This window comes from Chironomus tepperi, unplaced genomic scaffold (assembly GCF_022539635.2).
Source record: "Chironomus tepperi strain 1889 unplaced genomic scaffold, CSIRO-AGI_Ctep_v1 contig_13, whole genome shotgun sequence".
NCBI classification, from domain to species: Eukaryota; Metazoa; Arthropoda; class Insecta; order Diptera; family Chironomidae; genus Chironomus; species Chironomus tepperi.
This window is the reverse complement of record NW_027226135.1, coordinates 1,311,113-1,338,422: the sequence shown is the minus strand read 5'-3', so window position 1 is coordinate 1,338,422 and position 27,310 is coordinate 1,311,113. Positions and strand designations below refer to the sequence as shown.

The following is a 27,310-nucleotide window of genomic DNA, read 5'->3' as shown; positions in this document are numbered from 1 at the left end:
AAAGCTTTATAGAAACCCATTTTGGAAGAACAACGTGGTTGTTATTGTACCACTAAGTTGTCGAATACACGATAATACTTAAAGTTACCCAATTGCACCGATTTTGATCCTCTTTAATGCAAGCATTTTTATCGGATTGTACAACTCGAGTATGATATTAAGCCATTATTGCAGTAAAACACGTCGAAAACTCCACACAAATTTTGAAATTTTCAATAAACTTTGAACATTTTCCATTTTGAAGGTCCTGATTCAAGCCCAGAGCTGGAATTCAGAAAATTTTAATCCTGATCCCTATCCCTAAAATTCGTCGGTACCGGGATTTTGAAAAGACATACAGGCCACCCTAGTTAAGGATTCTATGGAGGTATTTTTGACATTTCGTAATATTTCAGAATGTTCATAAATTGTGTTAATTGCAACTTTTTATTTGATAAAAATCGCTAAAATTAATTATGATTTAAAATTGTAAAATATCACAATTATCATGACTTTACACACTGTGCCTGACCCATGGCTTAGATATTCTGACAAAATAAAATCAGAATTTCAAAAATGTAATACAAATTTGATCAAAACTATCAATTTATCGCTCATAATTCTCACAATTCCTCTCTCATTTATTTCTCACATAAAAAACTTATCCCAAAACCCCACAAATGTTTTCCATCCCATCTGTTATACATTCCCACTCACTTTAAGCCACCAAAAAATTACACAAAAAGAATTTCTTTCTTTTTATCACACACAAGCAGATAGTTTGGTTGTGCCTACGTCAACATTATTTCATGTTGTTTGTGTATTCGCATGTTCGGAATGAGAAGCCGAAAAAAGAAATAAAAATTTGAGAGTTTTTTTGGCAGTCGACATTTCGTCGCCGTACGGCATATCCACATAGTCTCACGATATCCAAATATTTAATTAAAATAAAAAGTGAAATTAGAGGTCAAATTTATTGAAAATTTTTAAAAAATTTCAATATTGTCGGCAAAAAAAAAGTGCAAAAATTGACAATTTTTTATTAATTTAATTAACTTTAAAACGTGAAATAATTCAAAATAGTACAAATTAGATGATTATTGTAAATTAGACTTTGTTTTGTGTATTTTTTTCTATATAAATTGTACAATTTGTAGTTAAAGTCAGTCATTTGGCAACCTATTGTCTAACTGAAAACTACGTGGTCTCGTGCTGTATACTCAATTCTATCAAATAATAGCAAGTCGCACGTGTGTGAGTGAAATAAATAAAAATAAAAATAAAAAAATTGAATTTAATTCTGGATATAAAAATGACAGCAGACGAAGAATGGTGAGTCATTTAGCACTAAATTATTTGTTTATATAATAAATACAGTGACGGTATTAGTAACTGATGATGATAAAAGGAAATTTGTGAATTATCGGAGATTTTTTGGGTGGAATTTGTCAGTTTTTTGGATTCTCGATCTAAATTTAGTGGAAAAATTAGAAAAAATAGTGAAATTTGAACCAGAGTGTGACTGCCTCAAAAATGACCGTTAACGCGACAATTTAATCGAATTTGAGACAGCAACGCTCTGATTTCAACAAAAAGTGCGGCATTGAAATTTTAATTTAAAGATCAAATGTGGAATTATAGCGGAACTGATCAAACTTATTTTCATCAAATTTCACCATTCTTAGATCATTATATGGTGAAATTTTAATAATTTTCTAAGATTTGCCACAAAAACTGAAGGTCTGCAATTTCTATTGTTAATGATGCGCATCCAGATGCAGCTTAATGTTGCTCAACTACTCCTAATCAGAGATGAAAATCGACTCGGAATTTGTATGGAAAAAGTCGATTTTGAGTCGACTAGACTCCGTATACCTGAGCAGAAATGAAGCATGTTCTTCGAAAATTGATTATGCTCAATTATATTGATTGAGTATGCTTATCAGCACGCTCATTTAAGTGAGTATGCTTATTGTCTGTTAGGGATATAATTCGAGTCGAATTTAAAACTCTGATTCTGATAAACATAGCTCGAATAATATGTAGCGAATAGCACTCTGTCATTTAGCGACCGATGATCTGTTTTAAAGGCTTATTCACTGTAACTGACGGCATAAAGCACGAGAATTAGTAACTTTGCGCCTTACTTCACGTATCGTGGACTATTTCAACGTTACCGGCGCTTTTTGATGAGATGTGGCTTGATGAGATATGGCTTGACATAAAAAAAGATTGCCCACCACTGATTTATACGATCGGTGAACTTGATGCCAGTTTTGATGTCTTTGCCTTTCGGCAAATAAGACAATGAGAAAGTCAAGATCAATTGATGTCCATAACCTCAATTAGATGCCAAATAATGGCTCGTTTTACTGTTATTTTCCATCTGTCAATCTCAATTTCAACTTAACAGCAATAACTTTCTCAAAAACTACTCAAAATTAGTCCAAAATATCCCCAAAAATTCCAAAACACCAACCCAAAGGTCACTTGAAGATCAATTTTGCGTTTTCATTTTCATTTTGAACATGTCACGAATGCTACGTCAGACAGATAAATTTGTTGTTGTTGTTTTTCACTATTTCGTTATTCCGCAATGTGGTATCGGACTTATTTTTAATACTCAATTTTTTGTTTCGTTATTCTCTCGCAGAAGTTGAATAAACTTGAATGAATTAGACACAAAAATATAGCTTAATAAATGAGTATTATTGGATCTTGTTATGTGGGTTTGGAAGTGACCTGGATCTTACTGGAACTGGTTTTGTTGGTCGGGATCTGAATTATTAATCAAATACAGATCGCTGGGACGAAAATACGACTCGCTGATTTTTACGACTTTTTACGGTAAAAATCCTAAAAAATCCCAATTTTTACTTAATTGTCTGTAACTCGACTGCAATCCCAATGGCTTTAATTATTCAATTTTCCAAAATTTCCCTGAATTTTCAAATTTAAAATCAATAAATCACAATTGTCAAATTCTGCAGAAAAATCCCAAAAAATTGCTAAATTTATTTAACTCGACCCAAAATGTTGAATCTTTAAATTCATTAAATTGAATTCATCAACAGCAATTGAATTAATTCATGAAATTCAACTCGTATATTCCCAAATTAATATCACTTCTGCAAATCATATCAATTGACATCAATTAACTTCCTCTTCTTCTTAACTAGATTGTAATATAAAATATCAATTGACTTCACTTATCAAAATCAAATTGAGATTAAATCACAAGTTATTGGTCAGATATTTACACAAATTCAGTTCCATATCAGTGACAGACATCCGTGCTCAGTCTTATAGAGTTCAAATTTAGGCAGATTCTATTTGGTGTTAATGATCGGAGCTGACTTCTCTAGCAGGCTCAACAAATGCATTTAAGGCTCTTAATTGTAAGCTCTGTCTGTTTGGGGCTGGCAAGACTTCACTGGACGTCCAACTGGACTCTTAACTCCGACTCCAGTAGATTCTTCTAAAAATGAAGTCCTGCAAACTCTAGAGTTTTTTGACAAAATATCGTGCCATTTTGAGGCTTTGTCGGGACACAGCAGTAAGGTAGAAAATTACAGCAGCGTTCCGGCCAAAATAAAGTAGATGTCCGCTTTATTAGTCCGTTTTATTAGTCGAAACTGTACTAAAAGTCATTAAATTCCCAAAAACAATCAGTCTGTTTACCAAACGATTTGACGACAAAAAAATTTGTTTAAATCAACACGTTGATAACATGCTGACGCCTACAAAAACTGAAAGAAAGTGTGCGGAGTTTCGTAATTACATTAAAATGTGCATGGATATGCAAGAATTTAAGTTTTTTAAATAATTTTGTTTACTTTAAAAAGTGTGAGCAATGCAAAATAAAAAATTGGCAGATCCGAAATTCACATGGCGTAGAATTTGTGGAGCATATGACACGTGACTCTGGCTTGATATGGATATAAAGAATCTTTTGATTATTGTGATCCAGAACAGCACGTGTGATACTCAACTAGTGCATTTAAGGCTCATGAGATCATGCTATTAGCCTGTTAGAGGCTTGCAACACTTCACAGGACTTCCAACGGGACTCTTAAGTTTAAAATACATATCCAGAAACGGTAAACAGACTTTAGAAGGGATTTCAGATTTGTGGGGTCGATAGGGGTGTGGCCAACCATTGTGGGCTACTTGGATATGCATCTGCAGGGATCTGTACGATCTTTATTCTTGAAATTCTTGACAATTCTTAAAATTGCTATAAAAAAATTCAAAAGACTATGAAATAAAATGATAAACTGCCAAATTAATGACCTTAAAGCAATTCAGACACAACATCAATTTTCATCCCACAAAAATATCTCACATTTGAGCATCATTAAGAATAAATACTTTAGCTATATGGCATAATCCAGTGATGGACAACCTTTTATTAATCATGGTTCACCACCTTCTACGGATGCACCTCAGTGATAAGCATCGCACAAGGTGTACGATTCATGGTATTTTCAATAAACTTTCAGGTGTACACAAGTGTGACGCTCCATATGGGTAGCTCACGACTGCCTCAATATTGCGGTGCTTACAACCCAATGCATTGGCACACCGGATGAATGATTTGTATGGGCAGGATAAAGGATATCAATGCCTGGCGAACGGTTGATGACATTCCCAAAACTTCCGGGTGTATTCGGGTGTGATCCACCTTTGCCTTACTTACTTGCACACCTTAATGGTAAGCCTCGACCAAACCCACACTCGCCATCCAGTTCATGTCATTTCCAACAAATTTTTGACAACACATTAATGTCCCGCGACACACAGGTTCCCCACATCCTACACAATCAACTTAAATTAAGGCCAAGAAAGTAGGCAGACTACATCAAATTGATTCACATCTCTAAATTAGATCTTTATCGTTTTGTCCTTCAAATGACATCCAAAAAATGTGACAGGAAATTCTAATAAAAAAATGTCATTTTCTTATCCCAAATACTGTGCCTTAACTGACTGCAAAGTGATATAAAAAAAAGTAAATAAGTAAAATTTATACGCAAAAAATAAGACACGACATGTGGCACTGCCTAAAGCATACTAAATGTTTTTGATTGTTGTTGTTGTATTTTGGAGGCACGTCTCTGACTCGATGAATGTGCTGACGATCAGCTGTACACAAATGTAGAGTCGTGTAAGTGTATTTGTGACTGTATATTGGAGGCACGTTTGGCTGATGTAATTTGTGTATAATTTAGACATTGCAGTTTAATATGAACTGATGAACAGGTTTTTGTGCTCATTATAATTGATGAATTTGCGACTGTTTTTTAATTGAAGGCTGTTTTTGTGTGATTTCAATAGAATTATTGAATGATGATTAAATTTTATTGATTTTTGATGTAATTGTTTGGATTAATTTGGTTGCTGTTTTGAGGTTTTTTTGGGACATTTTGGAAGTTATGTAACGTCAAAAAATGGCAGTTTTGGATCTCAAACCGTTAAGCTTTGTAGTTAAGTCATGAAGCTAATGTCGTCCCAAATGCTTATTGACTCAAGCATGACGTGAAGAACCTGCGCGATGTTACTCACTTACTTATTTACTGTAACCATGTTCATATGTGGAGCATAAACTACAACAAAAGGCTTTCCATTTGACTCTATTGCCGTCTCTGTCACCTAGTTTGTTTAAGTTCTCTGTACACATGTTTAGCTGACATTCTTTCATTGAATTTCTGCAGCAATAAGCTTTTAAAGCTTCTAAAGCTAATGATCGTCATTTCCCTTGTGGATTCCATCCAAGGGCTGTGAAGTCTTCAACTCCAAATATCAATTCAATTTGGATTTATGATCAATATTAATCCCGAATAACGTAAATTGTGATAATCCAGCACTAGGACGGCTTTTGTCAAGTTTAAAGTCGTATTTGACATAAACCTGACATTGAACCTACACAATATTGCTTCAAGGCTGCATTTTTGATCTATTTGACTTCATGAATCAATTGACTTGATACAGACTAACTTACTTCCTTGGTTGGGTCTTATTACTACAAAAGGCGACTCTATCCTTCAAGAGCTTATGTCAATTCGGAATGTAAAGGACTTTAGCTTCCTTCTCTACACATCCAATCAAGGTATTCTTTAGTTTGACTTACTTACTTACTTACTTATTTCATTTGCGACGGCACACGAGAGCCCATTGCAGCATTTACAGCTCGTTGGAAGCGTAATATGTCTTTAGATAGCTTCTAATTCACAGTACTTTTGCATCGTTGCTCATATAGTAATCCCATGAGCTCTTTGGTCCACCTCGAGATCTAATTTCATCTAGAAAAGTCATCAGTTGTCAATTTAAATGCTGAGGCATCGTCTAGTCTTCTATTGACATGACCAGCCCATTTTAACCGATTTATTTAGAATTTTCACTTTATCGGCATCCTGAAATAACTTTAGTTTGACTTAATACTCTTCAATTTAAAACAATTCATGTGTTGGATTCATGCTAGAGTCACACTGTCCAGGATCCACTTTGCGGAGTGTTTAGATCATCTGTGATTCATGACCTCACTCATTTGACGTCTAAAATTGCCTCTGTTGCTGACAATGAACAGTCAATTGCCAATACTAAGTGCTACACTGTGTCCAGTGACAGTCTACTTCCAAAACCTCTTTGGCTGCCCTCAATACAGTCACTTTAAGTCCCCCAAATATTAGTCACTCAATTCTGACACATTTCCCTAGAAACTGCATGACCAACAATCACAAAACATCAACATTAAAACCCCACAAAACCGTCCATAAAACATCAACACATCCACAACATCCCAAAACATTCTCCAACCGACGTCAAATTTGAAAAAAACATCGAAATTCTCTCAATTTTTTCTGTGTTCATGCTCAATTCCATAATTACAGCACATTTTTTTTATTTTTTTCCGGCAACAGAAGCAACAACAACAATAATTGTAGTCTCTCAGCATGCACAGCTGATTCTTTTTTTGTGCTTCTCAGCACCCAAAAATTAACTCTCAGTCAATCATAAGCCGCGGACGATACACGAAGTTGAAGTTTAAGTGTACGGCTGATTTATTTTTGTTGCAAAAAGTAAAGTTGTGCATAAATGTTGTGAAATTTCTTCTTATTTTAACTTGTTGTTGCCACACATGTAAATAATGTTGAGAATATTTATAAAAAGTACGAAATGTCTCAACAGTCGAGTGACTTTTGTCACTGCTAAATTCATGTAATTTGAGTATTTTTTAATTTAATTTAATTTTTTTGGGGTTTTTGTGGTTGTTGATGCGAAAAAGAAGGGAGTTGAGTAATTTGTGGCTTTAAGTGCAGTGGTGGGTAACCTGTGTGACGCGGGATACTAATGTGGTGCCTAAGTATTCTTAAAAATGTCATGAATTGAATGCTTTGTGGCTTACCACCAAGGGTGTGCAAGTTAATAAGGCAGTGGTGGACAATCCGTTTAATGCGTCACACCTGTATACACCTGGAAGTTTTCGGAAATATCATGAACCGTACATTGTGTGCGGTGCTGAACACCAGTGATGCTAACCACTAACTAAGGCTATAGTGGGCAACTCCATTTAATTTGTCACACCTGTATACACCAGGAAGTTTTTTTTCTAAAAATACCCTAACCCGTCCACCCTGTGCAATCCTTACCTGCAAATTATGCTTCAAAACAATTAAAAATCCGTCCACAACTGCTCTTTAGAACTTAACCCATAAATGACTCATCAGAATTACTATAAATTGAGGTTAAGTCGATGATTATTGTTGGAATTATTTGATAAGGGAAATTCAGTTCTATTTTGAGATTATTTTATTATTTTTTTCAATAGTACAAATTGATTAATTGATCCAAAAATGAGGTTCTAGGTCAATGTGAGTCTGATTTGGTGGTGGATTCGATGCCAGAGTCATGTCAGGCTGGGTGTCGGATTTTTGATGGATTAATTGACTGGGTTAGGGTTAGACAGTCAGACATTATCGTAAAAATCATGAATTTTATCGAAAGCTTTCAATCCCTGAATTGGATTGTATGTAAATTCAAGGTCAATCATAGGATTCAGTATATTTTGATTCTATGGTTGACAACCCTAATTTGGATCTTTGGAACCTGTGTTGTTTTAGGATAAATCTCATAATTTTAACAATTTGAAGCTTTTTCTAATGAATAAAGCTATGATGCCCGGGAACAGAACAACGAGAAGAATGAAAAAAGTAAATGTCAAGGTCAAAACTGCACAGATGAATGATTTTAGCACAAAAAGTCAATTTTTTGCTTACTTTTTTTCTTATGTTACAAATTAGAGTAGGCAGGACTCTATTGTGGATGTCCTAAGAATTCTGAAGGATCCTATATCTCAGAGATTCTGGATTGGCTCCAATTCATGTCTCATTTTCCGTTCTAGTTGAGAATCTCGATTTTGTGTGCTGGATGCTGTTTTTGAGGTCCTTTAGTTCATAATGTGTATCTACTGCTAGATATCAAAAAGTCTGCGAAAATCCTCTGGCCACCCTTCTGTAGGTCCAAATTGGCATGAACTCATAATAGGACATTCAACTGTTCTCAATTATATTTTAATTAAACAGTTTTTAAGTATCGGAATTTAACCTTGACTATGCACATATAAAAAAAAACTCTGAATTAATTCAATACACATGCTCGAGTGTTTTTTCTATATCCCAAATTCAGCATTACTGACTAAAACAGCAGTACTGACTTATAAAAAAAAAAAATGTTTTCCTGAGAATTTGTCAAAACTCTGAGACACTTTGAAAAGCTCTATTGGAGCAAGAAAGTTGACACCAGAGTTGAAAAATAAGCTGGCACCTGGGACAGGCAGAAACCGTACAAATTATTGATAATTTGTATGGTTTTGTAAGAAAAGCCATATAAATTACCAAGAATTTGTACGGTTTTTGTCGGGTTTTTATTTTCTTAAAAAACCATGCAACTCTGTTTGACACCAAGGAAGACATGACTGAAGATTTAGAGTCAGATTTGATGAAATTATGCCTTAATCCTAAGTCATGTCACCCACGGCCCATGATCCATGGGCTTTCTTATCCTAACAAGCTATGACCATGATTTTATTGTTTAAAAAGACCATATTGGCACCTAAAAGCTTTTAGGGGTTAATTAGTGTCTACAATTGCCTGCTCATTGCCAGCTGTCAACATTTATTTACTTTCTCAGTCGCTTTATTGCTGAGAATCGCAATTGTCCTAGAAAGGCAATAAAACCTAAAATTTCACAATATTACGCTCATGTCTTATTACACCCTAATTATCAGCACAAACAAGACTCACAAAAATGATAAAAAATTAAGACTTTTTTTTATCAATAAAGTCATTAAAATTAAATTATATTTACATTTCCCGAATATAAAAAAAAAAAACAGCCTCAAACTTAAATAATTGTCAACTTCCATTGTTCTTTGTTGAACAAAAAGATTAAAAATGTTATCTGATTACAATTTCAAGGAGCTATAAATGACTTAACAATACAACACTTGAAATTTTTTATTTGATAAAATATTATTGGATAATTAATTTCAAATGATTGATTATTTATGATGATGTGAGACTTGGTTCTTAAAGGAAATTAATTAATAATATGGCTCAAATTCGTCAAGAGACTCAATTTAGTTGAATTTTGAGATCAAAGACCGAAAACCGAAGAGATCGTAAGAATCGGAGATGGAAAACCGAAGATAAAACGATTGAAAATCGAAGACCGAAGACCGATGACCGAGGACCGAAGACCCGAAGAAGACCAAAGGCGACCGAAGATGGCCGAAGATGACCGAAGACGACCGAAGACGACCGAAGAAAACCGAAGACGACTGGAGACTAAAGACAGAGTCAGTGACTGATGTTTTATGTTTCATTGTGGCTATTTTATTGAAAATTAGAATTATGCGAATTTGAGTGTCCGATTGTCCGATTGTCCGAGTGTCCGATTGTCCAAGTGTCCGAAAGTCCGACTGTCCAAATCCGAACCGAATCCGAGTCAAAATCGAAATCCGAATCCAAATTCGAGATAAAAAAGAAATGATTTAAACCATGACTATATGCTGTTGACAGCAATTCACAATAAGATAAAGACAAAATTAAATATTTAAATTGCAGGAAAAAGAAATGCAGCACAAAATGTTAATGATCGTATTGTAAATTGCATTCACTTTCCATTTTCAAATCAGTCATAAGATGCATCACATAATAGAAAGTTCGGTCTTAGCCGAGCCTTTTTGGTTGTGATTCATGAATTTGACTAAAATTCAACTGAAAATTGCCTAAATTCTGTCAGAATTCAGTCAAAAATCATCCAAAAAAGCAACATATATCTTAATTATTACTTCAAGTTCAAGGTCATGATGAAATATCGAAATTGAAATAATTTAAATTCAAATCAATCAACTGAAACTGAATCATTATTTGACCTTAATTTGTTCTTTGGGATCATTCACATATTACGTCACAGAACCGCGATTTTCAATTGTTCAAATAAGATTTTACCATCTACCCCTTACCCCACTATATTAAATGCAATAAGTGATCAGCTCCTCAGCACCATCTTGTCTACCCTTCCACAACTTGTCTACCCCTCCCACAACTTGTCTACCCCTCCCACAACTTGTCTACCCCTCCCACATCGTGTACGGAATATGTGAACAGTCCCCTTTTTACGTTTCTCATATTTTTTGAATTTAATTTCCGACTTGGGTATGAAACTTATCATCGAAAATAGAAACAGTAAAAATGATAACGATGTAGTTCATTTATTTATAGTTTTATAAGTTATGCTTTGTATTGTGTGTAGTAAGTTATTAATTATGGGAATATTATTTGATTGAAATTGTTTAGATTTTTTTAGGGGTTTATAGAGAGGCTTATAAGTGCAGAGGAAGTTGGAGGATCATATTAGAGGTGTATTTAGGAGGGAAGGAGTGGCTGGGTAGTTAAAAGTCTGAAACTTTTCAAGTCTGTCCAGAAGTCGACAAATCCGATGTCAATTCTAGAATCCAATGTCTTCCGTTTTCGGTCTTCGTTCGTTTTATCTTCGGTTTTCAGTCTTCGTTCGTTATCTTCGGTCTTCAGGTCTTCGATCTCCTCGATCATCGGTCGTTGATCTTTGGTCTTCGGTATTCGGTTCACTGTCGTTTGTATCGATCTCTTCGGGTCTTCGGTTGTTTCTGGTCGTTTTCGGTTGTCTTCGGTCGTCTTCGGGTCTTTGGTCTTCGGTTCTTTGGTCTTCGGTTCTTCGGTCTTCGGTCTTCAGTATTGTTCCCAATTTCAGTCGTTGAAGCATTTCAAATGGTCTTTTTTCAATTTCCGAGAATTCTCTTTAATCTTTGCCTCATTTTAAGATTTGAAATACCCAAGATGAAATTCACCGAATCGTAAAACATTCGGTATTTCCTAATTTGACCAAAATAATTTATAATTGTTACTTAATAAGTGTGTCAAAAGTTAACATTAGCATTTTTGTTTACATATTAAGTGTCAAAAATTTGTAAATTTTTAAAAATAACTTTAATTCAGCACGAGCGATGCAGATAATTGTTTACGACTTCACGCAGATAAATATGCAAAAAAAAAATATTTCCAAGAAATCTATAAAAAATAACCATTTAACAGGTTTTAAGACTCTCTGGAACGTGCGAGTATTTAAGAATTTTGATACGTCATTTTTGAGTTGAGGTTGTGCTCATAATTAGCTATACTTATTGCTGCCTACAATGCCGCATCTCTCAACATCACATCAGAAATTTTCATTATTTCCGACAATTTATCTCACGAGAACAATCAAATATGCAATTTAGACATTAATTAGATATTGGAACTGACTGTCCGACATCCAGAGTGTCCGATTCCCAAATTCCATTAGTGTCCGACACCCAGAGTCCATTAGTGTCCGACTCCCAGAGTCCATTAGTGTCCGACACCCAGAGTCCATTAGTGTCCGACACCCAGAGTCCATTAGTGTCCGACACCCAGAGTCCATTAGTGTCCGACACCCAGAGTCCATTAGTGTCCGACACCCAGAGTCCATTAGTGTCCGACACCCAAAGTCCATTAGTGTCCGACACCCAGAGTCCATTAGTGTCCGACACCCAGAGTCCATTAGTGTCCGACACCCAGAGTCCATTAGTGTCCGACACCCAGAGTCCATTAGTGTCCGACACCCAGAGTCCATTAGTGTCCGACACCCAGAGTCCATTAGTGTCCGACACCCAGAGTCAGGCTGGCTACCATGAATACCAACTCTGTTCTACAGCTAAATGCATGAGAATGCATCACACAGGTGTACAGCATGAATGAATGACAATTAAAAATCTATTTTAAGCTACACGTTTTAACTAAAATATTTAAAAATTCAATTCGAGACATGTGGGAAGCACTCTTGTACGTGTCATTATTATTTTCGTGACTTTAACATTGAAATTAGTGACTCTGATATGAAATTCAATTATTAGTGCTGATTTATGGTGTCGTCAAGGACGGATGTTCAACTCTGTCGTAGTGAAAATAACAAAATATTCTAAACTTATCGCTTAAATGTATCTTTATGTGTCAAGGATAGTGACATGTGTATGGCAAAATTTTTTTGCAATGTTTTATTTGCGCTTCCACAATATTGATGACAAAGGAGATTGAAAGATAACAGAAATGTATTTCTGAGTCACATTTGATCGGTTTATTTAGTAAACTCTTGATCAACCGCATGCGTTTTGGATGCCAGTGCGCCTGGGTGTCTGGGTGTCTGGGTGTCATGGGTGTCTGGGTGTCTGGGTGTCTGGGTGTCTGGGTGTCTGGGTGTCGTGGGTGTCTGGGTGTCGTGGGTGTCTGGGTGTCGTGGGTGTCGTGGGTGTCGTGGGTGTCGTGGGTGTCTGGGTGTCTGGGTGTCTGGGTGTCTGGGTGTCATGGGTGTCATGGGTGTCATGGGTGTCATGGGTGTCATGGGTGTCATGGGTGTCTGGGTGTCTGCATACGATTCGTAGTATTTTCCAAAATAATTTTGAAAATGCCCTCGACACACAGGTTGTCCATCACTGACTTAAATCTAGAAAATCCCCGATAACGTCATAAAAAAAACTTAAAAAGAGGCTCGAATGCTTCAAATTCACCGACAAATAACAAAACTAATCTCAGCAATTAAGTTTCTCATATTTTTTTAATATCAATTTAATGACGAATCAGAGATAACATTAAAGGTTGAATTGCTGTATGATTTATGATTTATAAACATGGAATTTTAAGATATTTTGTGACATTTTATTATGAATTATTTTGAAAAAAAAGTGTTAGTAATCATTGGAATTAGTGATAAAGGTCAGTGATGAATTAGTGAAGGAATTTGAAGAATTTATTTTGATTTTATGGGAAGAATTGAAGGATTCCGGACACTTAGACATTTAGACACCCAGACACACCCATGACACCCAGACACCCATGACACCCATGACACCCTGACACCCACGACACCCTGCCACCCACGACACCCAGACACCCACAAAGCCCGGATTTTGTATGGACAAGTCGAAATTTGAAAGTTTGGTGTGAATATGAATGCAATTATTATTATTGCCCTGATTCATGTGAGGTCATTGAATTTTGAGCATTTAAAATAATTTTGCACAAAAAAAAAAATATTTTTGCACTTCCGTAAAGCTTGAAATGGCTAAAATTGCGGTTCAATGATTCAATAATTTGAGTACACAATAGGAACAGGCCATACAGATGGCGTCTATAGTTGGAATTACTAATGGCAAGTGCATTGCTGTCTGTAATGTTGCGCAATTTCTATAAACATATGCTGTGCCATAAATTTCACATGGAAAAACCCAAAGCCAGTGTACCAGCATGTTTGTTACTTTGTAAAAAAGTAAAGCTGTAATGTGCAGCAGAAATTTGTGATAAATTTTATGGTCGTAAGCAGACATTCAGCTCTCAGCTCTAAATCAGCTCGGTTCTCTCTCAGCTCAGCACTCTCTCAGCTCAGCTCAGCTCAGTCTCAGCTCAGCTCAATCTCAGCTCAGCTCAGCTCAGCTCAGTCTCTCTCAGCTCAGGCTCTCTCAGCTCAGACTCTCTCAGCTCAATCTCTCTCAGCTCAGCTCTCAGCTCAGACTCTCTCAGCTCGGCTCTCTCAGCTCAGCTCTCAGCTCAGCTCTCAGCTCAGCTCTCAGCTCAGCTCTCTCTCATTTCGGCTCTCTCTCAGCTCGGCTCTCTCTCAGCTCGTCTCTCTCAGCTCAGGCTCTCTCAGCTCAGACTCTCTCAGCTCAATCTCTCTCAGCTCAGCTCTCAGCTCAGACTCTCTCAGCTCGGCTCTCTCTCATTTCGGTTCTCTCTCAGCTCAGCACTCTCTCAGCTCGGCTCTCTCAGCTCAGCTCTCAGCTCAGCTCTCAGCTCAGCTCTCAGCTCAGCTCTCAGCTCAGCTCTCAGCTCAGCTCTCAGCTCAGCTCTCAGCTCAGCTCTCAGCTCAGCTCTCAGCTCAGCTCAGCTCAAGTATAATACAGAATAATGCGTAAATCAGAATTTTTTTTATTTTTAAGCACGTGATCATCCTCGTATAAGCGATGGGAATTCCTGACGCTATGTTTCTATGAGTAATGAAATGAATCTCAATTCTCATATTGATACCTAAAATGTCGTAATTTTAATTCTATTGAATAAATGTCTTACAATTGATCAAAAAAGCATTTAAAAATTGACATTTTGTTGCTATAGGAACCAAAAATGCCATCAAATTGAAGCTATTACAATTTGTATTACTTGGGATGAATTTCATAAAAATCATAAATTGATCTAAAAGGCACATGGGATGCAAATGTTGGAAGGTAGTGTCTTTGGGCAATTGTAGGTCTGGGTTTGAGTTGGATCTGGTCAAATTTGGCTGTAAAATTGTAAATTTTCACCAAAATCGCACACAGCATACGGTTTGCATGGTGTTTTTCAAAAACTTCCAGGTGTATATGGGTATGACGTAGCTCAAATGTTGCCCATAGCATACCTCAGGGTACAGGCAAGTGTTGGTGTTGGGGTGGGGTTAGGGGTACATGTACACCGACCATTTGGACCCCAAAGGAAGTTGACAATTTGCAATTAAATTTCTAATTTTTTTTATCAAAATTTCAAAATTATTTAAAAATTTTAAAATTCATATAAATTGTAATAATTTGCAATTAAATATGTCAACAACTTGAAAGTGTGCCAAATTTTATCACAAAAAATTGCAAATTGGAATAATTACCATAGAAATTTAATATCCGTAAACTTCACGACAAACTTGTTGACAAAGTTGACATTTTAATTGCGATTTTTTTATTAAATTGTTAAATTTGATCACGATTTTTAAATTTTTATTGGTTTTTAAAATTGGAAAATTTCTTGGTTTTTAAGATTAAAAAAATTAAAAATATGGGAAATTTAAAATTTGAAGTTTTAAAAAATTTATAAATTAAAAATGTTCAAATTTGAAAAATTTGAAAACTTTAAAGATTGAAAAATTTGAAGGATTTAAAAGTTGAAAAATTTAGAATTTGAAGAAAAAAAGTTTAAAAATTTTAAAAATTTGAAGAATTTGAAAATTTAAAATTTTAAAGCTATAAAAATTGGAAAAAATTAAAATTTAAAAAATTTGAAAAAAATTTGAACAAATTTAAAAATTTGAAAAAATTAAAATTCAACTGATTTAAAATTTGAAGAAACTAAAATTAAAAAAAATTAAAATTAAAATTTAAAATTTAAAAATTTTAAAAATTGAAAAAAAATTTTGAAAATTGAGAAATTCAAAATTTGAAAACTTTAAAAATTAAAAAATTTATAACTTTAAAAGTTAAAAAATTTTATATTTAAAATTATTTGAATAAATTTTAATTTTTAAACAAATAAAATTTTAAAATAAAACTTTTTAAAAATTTCTAATTCAAATTTTAAAAAATGTAAAAAATAACTAAACTTTGGACTTAATTGTTGTTTTTGTTGTTGTTGTTGTTAACTTGCATTTGAAATTAAATAAAAAAATGAAAAATTGCAGAATTTTTTGATAAAAAAAAACATTTGATAAAATCCAATTTAAGACCCTATAAAGCTGTCATATCCACCCTGATACTGACTACCTCATTTAGAATTATTTTGAAATTATCGAAAAATAAAAAAAAAATTAAAAAAAATTGTTGAAAGCTTTATGGCACCGATTATGAATTGAACAAGAAAGCCTGTATAATAAATAAATAAATAAATAAATAATTATAAGCCACACATGCAGCGCTATATATGAGTGTACGACGTGATTGATATTTTCAGTTCTTACTTTGACACAGCAGTGAAAGGAGCTGTGGTGATTTTTAAATTTTTTTTTTATTTTTATTGAATGGAAAAACCGAATTTATAAAAAAAAAGTTATTTTATAAATAGAAAATAAAAAGTTTTTAGTGGAAAGAATTTTTCTGTGAAAAATATTTAAATAAATTATAGTTTTTTTATGTTTTAAAAAAGATAAAGAATTGAATTAACAGAACATTTTTGGTAAATTGAATTTCAAAAAAAAAAAAGTTTAGTGAAATTTCGAAAAATAAATAGGGTCAGATTACATTGCAATTTTTAATTTTTAATTTTAAATTATTTACATTTTCAAACTTTTTTTTTAATATTTTTAAAATTAAATTTTTCATATTTTTTGATTTTTTAAATTTTTTTAATTTTGATTTTTTTTTTTTTTTTTAAGTTTTCAATTTTTCCAAGTTAAAATTTTTTCAAGTTTTTTTTTAAAAAAATTTTTGCATGTTTTAATTTTCTAATTTTTTTAAAATTTAAAGTTTTTAAAAGAGATTTTAAAACAAAAATCGTTAAAAACTGCAATCTCAGAATATTAACTGACCCTTGATTCATATTTTTAATAAATATTTAATTCTTATTGTTTTGTTGAAAATCAATTGAGTCAAAAATAAACAATTTCTTAAATAATCACCAATTTGTGCTTGTGCCTGTACATTTGTACAGCTCGAATACCTAGCAGTGGATTTACATTATATACCAAAGACCTAAAAACCGCACTTAACTTATGAACAGAGCTTTTTTAATTAGAACGATGAAATTGAAAATGAGATTCAAAAATGAGATATTAAATCCAGAATCTCTGTCACGTACAAAATGGAATTACATGATTCATTGACTAATTATTCAATTTGTAATGTATTAGATTACTAATCATGTACAAACTCACTTACGTCACTTAACATACTGCTGTCTCTAATAGAGATTATCTCTATTAGATCGCTCAGATCAGCTGCGATCCATGGTTGGTTTTATTGTGGAATGAATCATTTGAGCATGAATAAGAAGGAGGGGAGGGGGGTGAGGGTATGATGCGGGTTGGAATTTGTATCTCAACCTCTAATTCCATGGATGTGATCCGCACTTTTGTCAGCAATCCCGAATAACACGAGTTAGTTAATCGATCAATAATCCGTCTGCAGGTTGGCATGACTCTGAGTTTGTGGATTCGGTCATAGTCAGGGTGACCTGGTGTCAAATTAAGGATCAATTAACCGACTTGTGCTTATTAAAAAATTGACAAAATTTCACTAAAAAAATATAAATAATATTGAGAAAAACCATCTGATAGCCACAGCAGCATCCATACGAAATTAATCACAAAAAAAATATTCCGTAATTCTGGTTCTTAAATCATCAAGAAATTCCCCAGAAAAACGACTAAGCCACATGATCATCAATCAGTTACAAAATTTCGTCACATTTTTTAAATTAAAAATTGAATTTTTATTTTTTTGTAACTTTTTGCAGTCGCGCAAGCAGCACAAAATTATTTTACAATCCAAAAACTGTTGGAAGTAATGGGTAAGCCATGACTGCATGCTTGATATTTTGGGTTGTTTTGGGTATATTTGAGGTTGCGGCAATAAATCGCGTCATTTGTGTGATAATCAACAAAACATAAAGAATTAAGGAATTAAGAAGAAGTTTCACAATTTTTAATGTCACTAACTGACCTATCTGACTGGATTTTTAATTTTTTTGTGCCTTTATTCAATATTTTAGAATCAAATCGATTGAATTTTGTGTGATAATAGAGTTAGAATGATAGGAATTTTAAGTTTATTATTAATATTGCCATGCGTATTTGCTAATGGATATATTATAAGTAATGATGTTAATTATGGTACTAAATTGCCGCCACCATGTGACAGGTAAGATTGAGTATTTTTTTGTTAGGGGATTTTTAGGGTGATTTGTGGGGAATGGGGAATTATTTAAATTGTTATTAATTATTTTTTAAAATAATTAAATTTATTAATTATATTGGATTAATTAAAAAAACTAATTTTCAATTTTTAAAAATTATTTTAAATTTTAAAATTTAACTTTTGAGTTTTTAAATTGAAATTTGAAATTTAAATGTGATATTTAAATTAAAATGTTGAATTTTTAATTTTAAAATTTAATTTTTCAAATTTTAAAATTGAATTTTTTAATTTTAAAACCAAATCTTGAATTTATAAAATTGAACTTTGAGTTTAAAAATGAAATTTGAATTTATAGAATTTAAAATTAAAATTAAAAATTGAAATTAAAATTTTAAAATTGAATTTTTATCTTTTCAAATTTAGTTTTGAATTTTAAAATTTAATTTTCAAATTTTAAAATTAAAATTTAAATTTAAAAAATTGAAATTTGAATTTGAGGAGTTAGAATTTGAATTTAAAATATAGAATCTTGAATTTAAAAAAATTAAAACATTGAAGTTTGAATTTAAAAAATTGAATTTTGAATTTTAAAATTGAAATTTGAATTAAAAAAATTTAAATATGAATTTTAAAATTTGAATTTATGAATTTAAAAATTGAAATATAAATTTAAAAATTAAAGTTAAAAAACTAAAATTGAAATCTGTAATTTAAAAAACGTTTGAGTTTAAAAATATGAATTTTGATTTTTAAAAATTATTTTTCTAATTTTAAAACCAAATTTTGAGTTTTAAAATTGAATTTTAAAGATTTAAATTGAATTTTCTAATTTTAAAATTTTTTTTTCATTTAAATTTTTGAAATACAAAATTCACTTTTAAAATTGAAAATTTAACTTTAAAGTTGATAATTTTTATAAAATTTCAATTTTATCAAATTTAATTCCAATTTCTTCACATCTATTCCAAAAATTTACCATTTTCTTCCTTTCCTTCCTAAAAAACCAGCGAAATTTACTGCCATGGCCGTCTCCTCGAGAAGATCCAACTTGCTCACCTTTATGCTGATTCCAAAACATTTGTTGACATGAAGTTAAAGCAGTCGCCAGCCAAAACTCTTGACATCTTTGATGAATTTATCGCAAAAAATCCCAATCCAAGTTCCGATGACCTTAAAACTTGGGTCGCAACAAACTTTGAAGAACCTGGATCTGAATTTGAGAACTGGAAGCCTGACGACTTTGTTCAAAATCCAGCAGTTTTGGATAAAATTAATGACAAAAGTTTGCGTAGTTTTGCGTACGATTTGAATGGAATTTGGAATGATTTGGGACGTAAAATTAAGAAGGAAGTCCATGATAATGAAGAATTGTATTCAATCATCTATGTTGAGAATCCAATGATTGTGCCTGGTGGACGATTTAGAGAATTTTACTATTGGGATTCATATTGGGTTCTTCGTGGACTTTTGTTGAGCGAAATGACACATGTAAGTTGATTATTTTTGAATTTTTTCAGTCGCTCGATCACTGAGTCGCTCGATCACTGAGTCGCTCGATCACTGAGTCGCTCGATCAGTGAGTCGCTCGATCAGTGAGTCGCTCGATCACTGAGTCGCTCGATCACTGAGTCGCTCGATCACTGAGTCGCTCGATCACTGAGTCGCTCGATCACTGAGTCGCTCGATCACTGAGTCGCTCGATCATTGAGTCGCTCGACCGCTCATTCGCTCAGCTCAATAATTTACTAACAAACTCTAATTTTACATTGTAGACCGCCAAAGGAATGCTCGAAAATTTCTTCTCAATTGTCCTCCGATTCGGTTTCATCCCCAACGGTGGTAGAATCTACTACTCAATGCGATCCCAACCACCACTCCTAACACCAATGGTAAAGACATATGTCGATCATACAAAAGATTTTGAATTTGCCGTAAAAGCAGTCGACGTTCTTGCCTTAGAATTTGATTATTGGATGTCAAATCATACAGTCACAGTTAATGGACATAAAATGGCACTTTATGGTGACAGATCATCAGGTCCACGTCCCGAGTCATATCGTGAAGATATTGAGACAGCAAATGGCTTTACAACCGATGCTGACAAGGAGGAACATTATTCGGAATTAAAGGCAGCAGCTGAAAGTGGAATGGACTTTTCATCACGATGGTTTATTGATGCTGATGGTGGAAATAATGGAACGTTGGCTAATTTAAAGACACGATCAATTGTGCCTGTTGAGCTGAATGCCATTCTTCATTGGAATGCTAAAATTATTGCTGAATTTTATGGATATGCTGGAAATCTTACAAAGCAGTCTGAATATTTGAAATTAGCTAAGGACTTCCAGGATGTAAGTTGTTGTTGTTGTTGCCAGAGTGTGGCAAGGTCTCAATTTCGAATTTTTCGAAATTCGATTGTCGAAAAATTCGAATATTTCGAACTTAACTTTGTAACGGTCGAAAAAAATTTGAATTTTAACGACTTGTTGTTGTTGTTGTTGCCAGAGTGTGACAACGTCTCAAATTCGAATTTTTCGAAATTCGATTGTCGAAAAATTCAAAAATTTCGTAACGGTCAAAATAAATTTGAATTTTTTTTTAATTTTTTTTAAAAAAAAATAACGGTCGTTTTTGAGGCAGCCACACTCTGGTTGTTGCTGTTGCTATATCCAATTTTGTACTAATTTCTCCCAATTTTAGGCTGTTAATGATGTCCTTTGGGACGAAGAAGCCGGCGCATGGCTTGACTATGACCTCATAAATCTAAAAAGACGTCCATACTTTGTTCCTACAAATCTCTCACCATTATGGATGCGCTGCTATGACGTCACAAAACGTGTACATATTGCATCTAAAGTTATGAGCTATATTAACAATACAAGACTTGATGACTATCCAGGTGGTGTACCAACAACACTTGTACATAGTGGTGAACAATGGGATTGGCCAAATGTATGGGCACCAATGCAACATATGCTGATTGTTGGACTTGATAATCTTGGTACGAAGGAGTCAAAAGAGAAGGCACAAGATTGGGCACAAAGATGGGTGTTGAGTAATTATTTGGCATATAAGGAGAGTGGACATATGTTTGAGAAGGTAAGGATGATAGGGCATTACCCCAGGGTAAAGTTGGTCAGCCTTACCCCAGGGTAAAGTAGGTCAGCCTTACCCCAGGGTAAAGTAGGTTAGCCTTACCCCAGGGTAAAGTAGGTCAGCCTTACCCCAGGGTAAAGTAGGTCAGCCTTACCCCAGGGTAAAGTAGGTCAGCCTTACCCCAGGGTAAAGTAGGTTAGGATATCCAAAGAGCCTTACCCCAGGGTTGCCCCAGAGTTGCCCCAGGGTTGCCCCAGGGGTGCTCCAGGGTAATTTATGGTAAAATAGGATATCCTGAGCAATTTAAGGAACCGACCCCATACCCCAAACTTGACTAATCCCCAAAATTCCTCTATATTTTAGTATATGGCAACAGAACTTGGTGGACATGGAGGTGGCGGTGAATATGAGGTACAGACAGGCTTCGGATGGACAAATGGAGTTATTTTAGATCTATTGGATCATTACGGACACGTTCTCAGCTCATCAGGTTCGGATTTAAATTTAGTAAAGCATTAAAAAAGCATCACTGTAACTTTATGTCCTTAAAATCAACTTTCATGACATGATTAATGTCTCAAAATGTATTAAAATTTTCATTTATATTTAGTATGTAGGTATTAGGTATTGATTATTGGACGTAATGAGAAATTTTTGTTTATGTTTTAATGTGTCGATGTAAAATGGGTACAAGGCAGGTATCAAGACACTTGAATATGATAAGAACCTTAAGATCTGACAAGACAAGATCCAAAAAGGAGGTTCATTTAATAAACTTCGGTTAAAAAGCTTTATTTGGTATTTAAAATGCTGATATTTAGGATATATAGGAACTGTTCACTTATTACGTTATGGTAGGAGTGATGGGTAATGTTAGGGTCGATGCATACTAGTGTAGACAGCAAAATATTTTGAAAAATGCCACAAATCGTATGTTGTGTGCGTTCATCATTGAGGCTTACCACTAAGGTGTGCCGTGAATGATAAATTATTGTGTCCAAAAGTGCATTTAAGATTTCTTGGAATTTTCCATTATTTAAAACAGATCTAGAGTGGAAGACCTTTGGTTACCCTTGTCCCGCACTCTCCCTTGCGTTCGTTACCCTCTTTACACCCCCTTAACGTAATAAGTGAATAGCAAAAATGTTTTCAAAATTCTAAAAAATTTCAAAATTTATAAAAAATTCTAAATTATTTTTTTTAAAAAATATTAACTACTTTAATTAATTTTTAATTTAAAAGCATTGTACAATCATGTAGGGTTCGGAAAAATACTAACTGATAATCTACAGTTATTAACATGTAGATTATCTACAGAAAATCTACAGTTATCTACAGTTTGCAAACTGTAGATAAATTTTGAAATGAAAAAAATCCGTTAATCAAATCTAAAAATTTTGTAAACAAACAAATTTTTTGTTCCTTATTCGCATCAAATACACTAATTTGTTGCAAGTTTTCATCACTAACAGTGTATTTAGGCTATAAATATGGTTCCATAGCCCTTTTATTCTTGATATTGAACAATTTAATTAGTTTAACTCCAAAAAATGTTTTTTTGCGAATAATTTGTATGAAAAAGAGAGAAAAGTAGCAACAGAAGCTGTTTTAAAGATTGTTTAGCCAGTGTAGAATGATCTCGTGAAAGAATTGAACGTCACAAGCAATCCTAAAGACTCAGTAACGAAAAAATTGAAAAATTCATATTTATTTACGTAAATTCTTCGATTTTAAAGATTGTTGATACCAAAAATTAGATTTGTGATGTGCTTCTCTCTAGTGCTGTTGAAATCAATTCGTAAGTTGGTAAAATTGATATAAATTCATCAAAATAAAAGAGTTTTGAACAAAATTTATAACGATTATTTTTGTTTTGAGCAAAAAATCTACAGTTAGTTATCTACAGTTTGTAACTGTAGATAAGTGTAGATAACTGTAGATAACTGTTAATAACTGTAGATGTCCGAACCCTACAATCATGACTTCAATACAGGTGCGTATCCAGAAATCCTTACTATGTGGGCTCGACCCCAACTGGCTACGCACCTGCTTTATATTTAACAGAAAATGTCAATAATCTCAAAATTAAAAATGTGTCCAAAATCTATCGTAAAAACTGAACTTTTCATTCATAATTTGCAAATTTTAAAATTGATAAAATTCAGCAAAACTGAATGAAAATTACAAAAAATACAAGCACAAAACTAAAACAAAAAACAGAATCCACCTCATACATAAAAAAACCCTTTCTCGAAAATCACTAATTAATTTAAGAAATTTAGTTATTCTAGTAGATGTTTAGTTAATATCCATTATTAGTGTTTATTCAGAAAATACGTAACGGTTTACCAACCACCACTACCCCCTTCATTTACAATTTGGATATGTAGTCCAACATTTGAGTTCATTACGTTGAGGGAAATGGACAAGATAGGGGGACTAAATAAGCAACCTTCAACGTTACGTAATTTTCGAATATTCCCTCATTCTAGTAATTTAGAAAGAAACTTTCGAATCTATAATTTTTCACATTTAATTACAAAATTTATATGAAAATTAAAAAATTTGGAATCAAGTTTTGCATAATCTCGAGTCGAAATTTCCATTCAAAATTTGAGTCGACTTCGAGCTTTGAGACAGTCTGATTCTGAATTGAGAGAGAAATAACAGATATAGAAAACATTCACGTGAAAACAGTGTGAATATAAAAATTGTTGCTTTTGTCATTGTTAAGAGCAGTTGAGTGTCTTATGATTGGTGATGTGTTGATGTTGAAGATCAAGTTGTCAAAAACAAATACCAAAATTTGACAGCTTGGTGACATTCATATGACATTATTGTGACATTCTCGATCTTCAATGCCTTCATCATCACATCACCTTTCATTCATTATTACAACATTTATTGCAACATTAAGTTCAAATAAAAATGTCAACAATATTCTTGCTAAATTACGTAAAAAAATTACAATCGAATTATAAACAGTTAAGCACATTGGTGAATATGATAGTCAAGAATTTAGCATTAGAATTTGTCGCGACATTGCGAAAATACAGAAAATACAGTAAAAATATTAAAAATAAAATTTATTTGTCCTAAAAATTTGTTTTTTTGTTCATTATCATTATCATTATTTCTACAGTTCATTTACAATACAATTTATACTACAACTATCCAAACTACACATACCATAACAGACAAAGCAACCGCTTTTAGGTACCGCTTATGCACCATACCTGTTAAGGATGGGTGCAAGGCTCAGACAGACATCAGAAATTTATCAAAATTGTACAATTTTTACAAATATTTTTGAGTTTTTCATTCAAAATCGGAAAAAAATTGAAGAATTTAAGAAAAATCTTCAATAATCTCATGAAAAATTGTGAAAATTCTGAAAAATCTCCAAAATTACCTCAATTTTCTTGAAGTTTTTCATGATTTTTACAATTTTCTCATAAATTTTTCTCAATTTGCCCCAAAAATTTGTGAAAATTGCACATTTTGTATCCAAAAATCACTTTTTATCCCTGGTAATTGGCAACAACATCACACAAAATCTAAATTTCGTCCAAAAATGCAGTTCCACAAACATTGCACAATTATTGACTGAACCCTACAAAGAACCCCCAATATTCCACATTACACATTACACAAGGAAATTCAGGACATCAAAAAAATGGTTTGGTAAAAATTCATATCAAATAATAAATGTAACATTAATGTGACATTCATGTCGCATTCGTGTGACATCAATGTGATATCTATGTAGCATTCATGTGACATCAATGATACATCTATGTGGCTTTAATGTGACATCAATGTGACGGCCATGTGACATTCATGTGACGTTAATGTGACAAAAGAAAAAAGACCGCTTTTAGGTACTATACTTTATGCACAATGTCTGGTAAGGATGGGTTCAAGGCTCAGACAGACATCACAAATTTATCAAAATTGTTCAATTTTCACAAATATTTTTGAGTTTTTCATTCAAAATCGGAAAAAAATTGAAGAATTTAAGAAAAATCTTCAATAATCTCATGAAAAATTGTGAAAATTCTGAAAAATCTCCAAAATTACCTCAATTTTCTTGAAGTTTTTCATGATTTTTACAATTTTCTCATAAATTTTTCTCAATTTGCCCCAAAAATTTGTGAAAATTGCACATTTTGTATCCAAAAATCACTTTTTATCCCTGGTAATTGGCAACAAAATCACAAAAAACCTAAATTTCTTACAAAATGAAGTCCCACAAACATCCAGGCCTGCACAATTCTTGACTGAACCCTACAAAGAACCCCCAATATTCCACATTACACATTACACAAGGAAATTCAGGACATCAAAAAAAATGGTTTGGTAAAAATTCATATTAAATGATAAATGTAACATTAATGTGACATTCATGTCGCATTCGTGTGACATCAATGTGATATCTATGTAGCATTCATGTGACATCAATGATACATCTATGTGGCTTTAATGTGACATCAATGTGACGGCCATGTGACATTCATGTGACATCCATGTGACGCTAATGTGACACTCACAAAAAAGAATCCCATTTAAAAATGGTAAAACTTCTATTAATGTCAATATTATGTAAATTCAATTTCATCGTCGTACGTCACAGACTACAAACAAAAAATATGTCTAACTGCTCATCATCGATGCTATGTTTTTTTGGTTCCATTTGTTTTTTGGTAAAAAAATTTCATTTTCTTCTAATTTATTTCTGTGTGTAAGTTTGGAATTGAATTGAAAAGGATAAAGGAATATATCAGAGTACATGGAACATGGATGGGGTTTAGTTTGAGTTGGAAGTAAGGCTTTCAATACCAAAATTGGTAAATTGCCATAAAATATTCCAAATTATCCTTTTCAATTCATAAAAAATGCTTGAAAATTTTCTAACATTTCAATTTACTTCCAATATCTAGTGCGGCCGTCTGCAGTTGGCTTCCTAATCACATCAGCAATGGCTGTTGCAACAAAACTATTTACGTCCATCCGGGGGTGAGAAAAGGTAACCGAAAAAATTTGAAATTTTTATTGAATTTTATTTAATTTTTGAAATTTTTCTTGCTTTTTTTCCACAGAATTTGTTCTGATTTTGAGTCTGAGTCATTCACGCAATTAACTAAGCCATAAGCATCAAAGCATCAGTAATCAGCATGCATATTCATATAATTTCAAGATTTCAATCAATTAATTGAACATAATTCATTAAATCATTAATAAATGTTGCTAACTTTCAACAAATGTCATTTAAATTAATTAAAAAAATTTAATTTTTTTTCTACTTTTTTTGTAAATATTTTTTCAGAACTTTATGTAGCTTGTTAAGGCTTTTTGGAATATAAATAAATGATTTTTTTGTTTTCTATTTAATTTAAATGTAATGAAATTGAGTTGTTTTATTATTGAGTAGGGCGGCCATCTGTTGTAGTTTGGCCGGGACACTGCTGTACTTTTTCAGACTTGCTGCTGTGTCACGACACCCTATTATTGGCAAGGGTATTTACAGTTACTTTACAGATCAATTGTAATCCATGGACTGTCTTAGGTGTCGTCTGAAGCTGGGTCTATCGTTGAGTGTCCTTTATCAATTACTAACTTGAATTGACACAACTTGGAAGGAGATCTGACATAGAATTAGCTGAAAATCCAGCACCAGGCCAGAATGACTCTGACTTCAGTCCAGATTTGTTTAAATCCGACCTCAGTTTAGAGCAGAGTTGCAAAACAGGTGTCTGTTCCTAAATTAAGAATTTGTAGGGTTTTTGTCTCTCACAGGTACCTGTTTTGCAACTCTGGTTTAGAATCAAGTCTGTTTGGTGTCGGATTTCAAGTCATTTATCCGCGATGGGATGGAACTCGTTCGTAGATGAACGTCATATGCAGATGAATGCAGACAATGAGGATAAATCAATTTCCATAAACCGTACGTCGTACTGAACTATCCCGAGTAGCAGTCAATGATGATTACTATTATCTAAATAATGTTGACTATACCGTATCGTACTGAACTGG

At 33.1% G+C, this 27,310-nt stretch overlaps 1 protein-coding gene across 5 annotated transcripts; it reads left to right on the top strand.

The window, feature by feature from the left end:
• The first annotated feature begins 875 nt into the window (after positions 1-875).
• On the top strand, positions 876-26,559 carry Treh (Trehalase). 5 transcript variants are annotated; one of them, XM_070640199.1, is made up of 8 exons: positions 876-1,311; positions 17,781-17,834; positions 19,189-19,669; positions 19,954-20,532; positions 20,882-21,280; positions 21,641-21,767; positions 26,218-26,303; positions 26,377-26,559. In XM_070640199.1, the coding sequence occupies exons 1-7, from the start codon at positions 1,292-1,294 to the stop codon at positions 26,295-26,297; spliced, it is 1,740 nt and encodes a 579-aa protein (XP_070496300.1). In that variant the 5' UTR covers positions 876-1,291; the 3' UTR covers positions 26,298-26,303; positions 26,377-26,559. The 5 variants fall into 5 exon arrangements, with proteins under 5 accessions (XP_070496300.1, XP_070496297.1, XP_070496298.1 ...); XM_070640196.1 differs by lacking the exons at positions 876-1,311; positions 17,781-17,834 and adding exons at positions 6,921-7,058; positions 18,036-18,184 and having other exon boundaries at positions 26,377-26,558; XM_070640197.1 differs by lacking the exons at positions 876-1,311; positions 17,781-17,834 and adding exons at positions 6,924-7,029; positions 18,036-18,184 and having other exon boundaries at positions 26,377-26,558.
• The last annotated feature ends 751 nt before the right edge of the window (positions 26,560-27,310 follow it).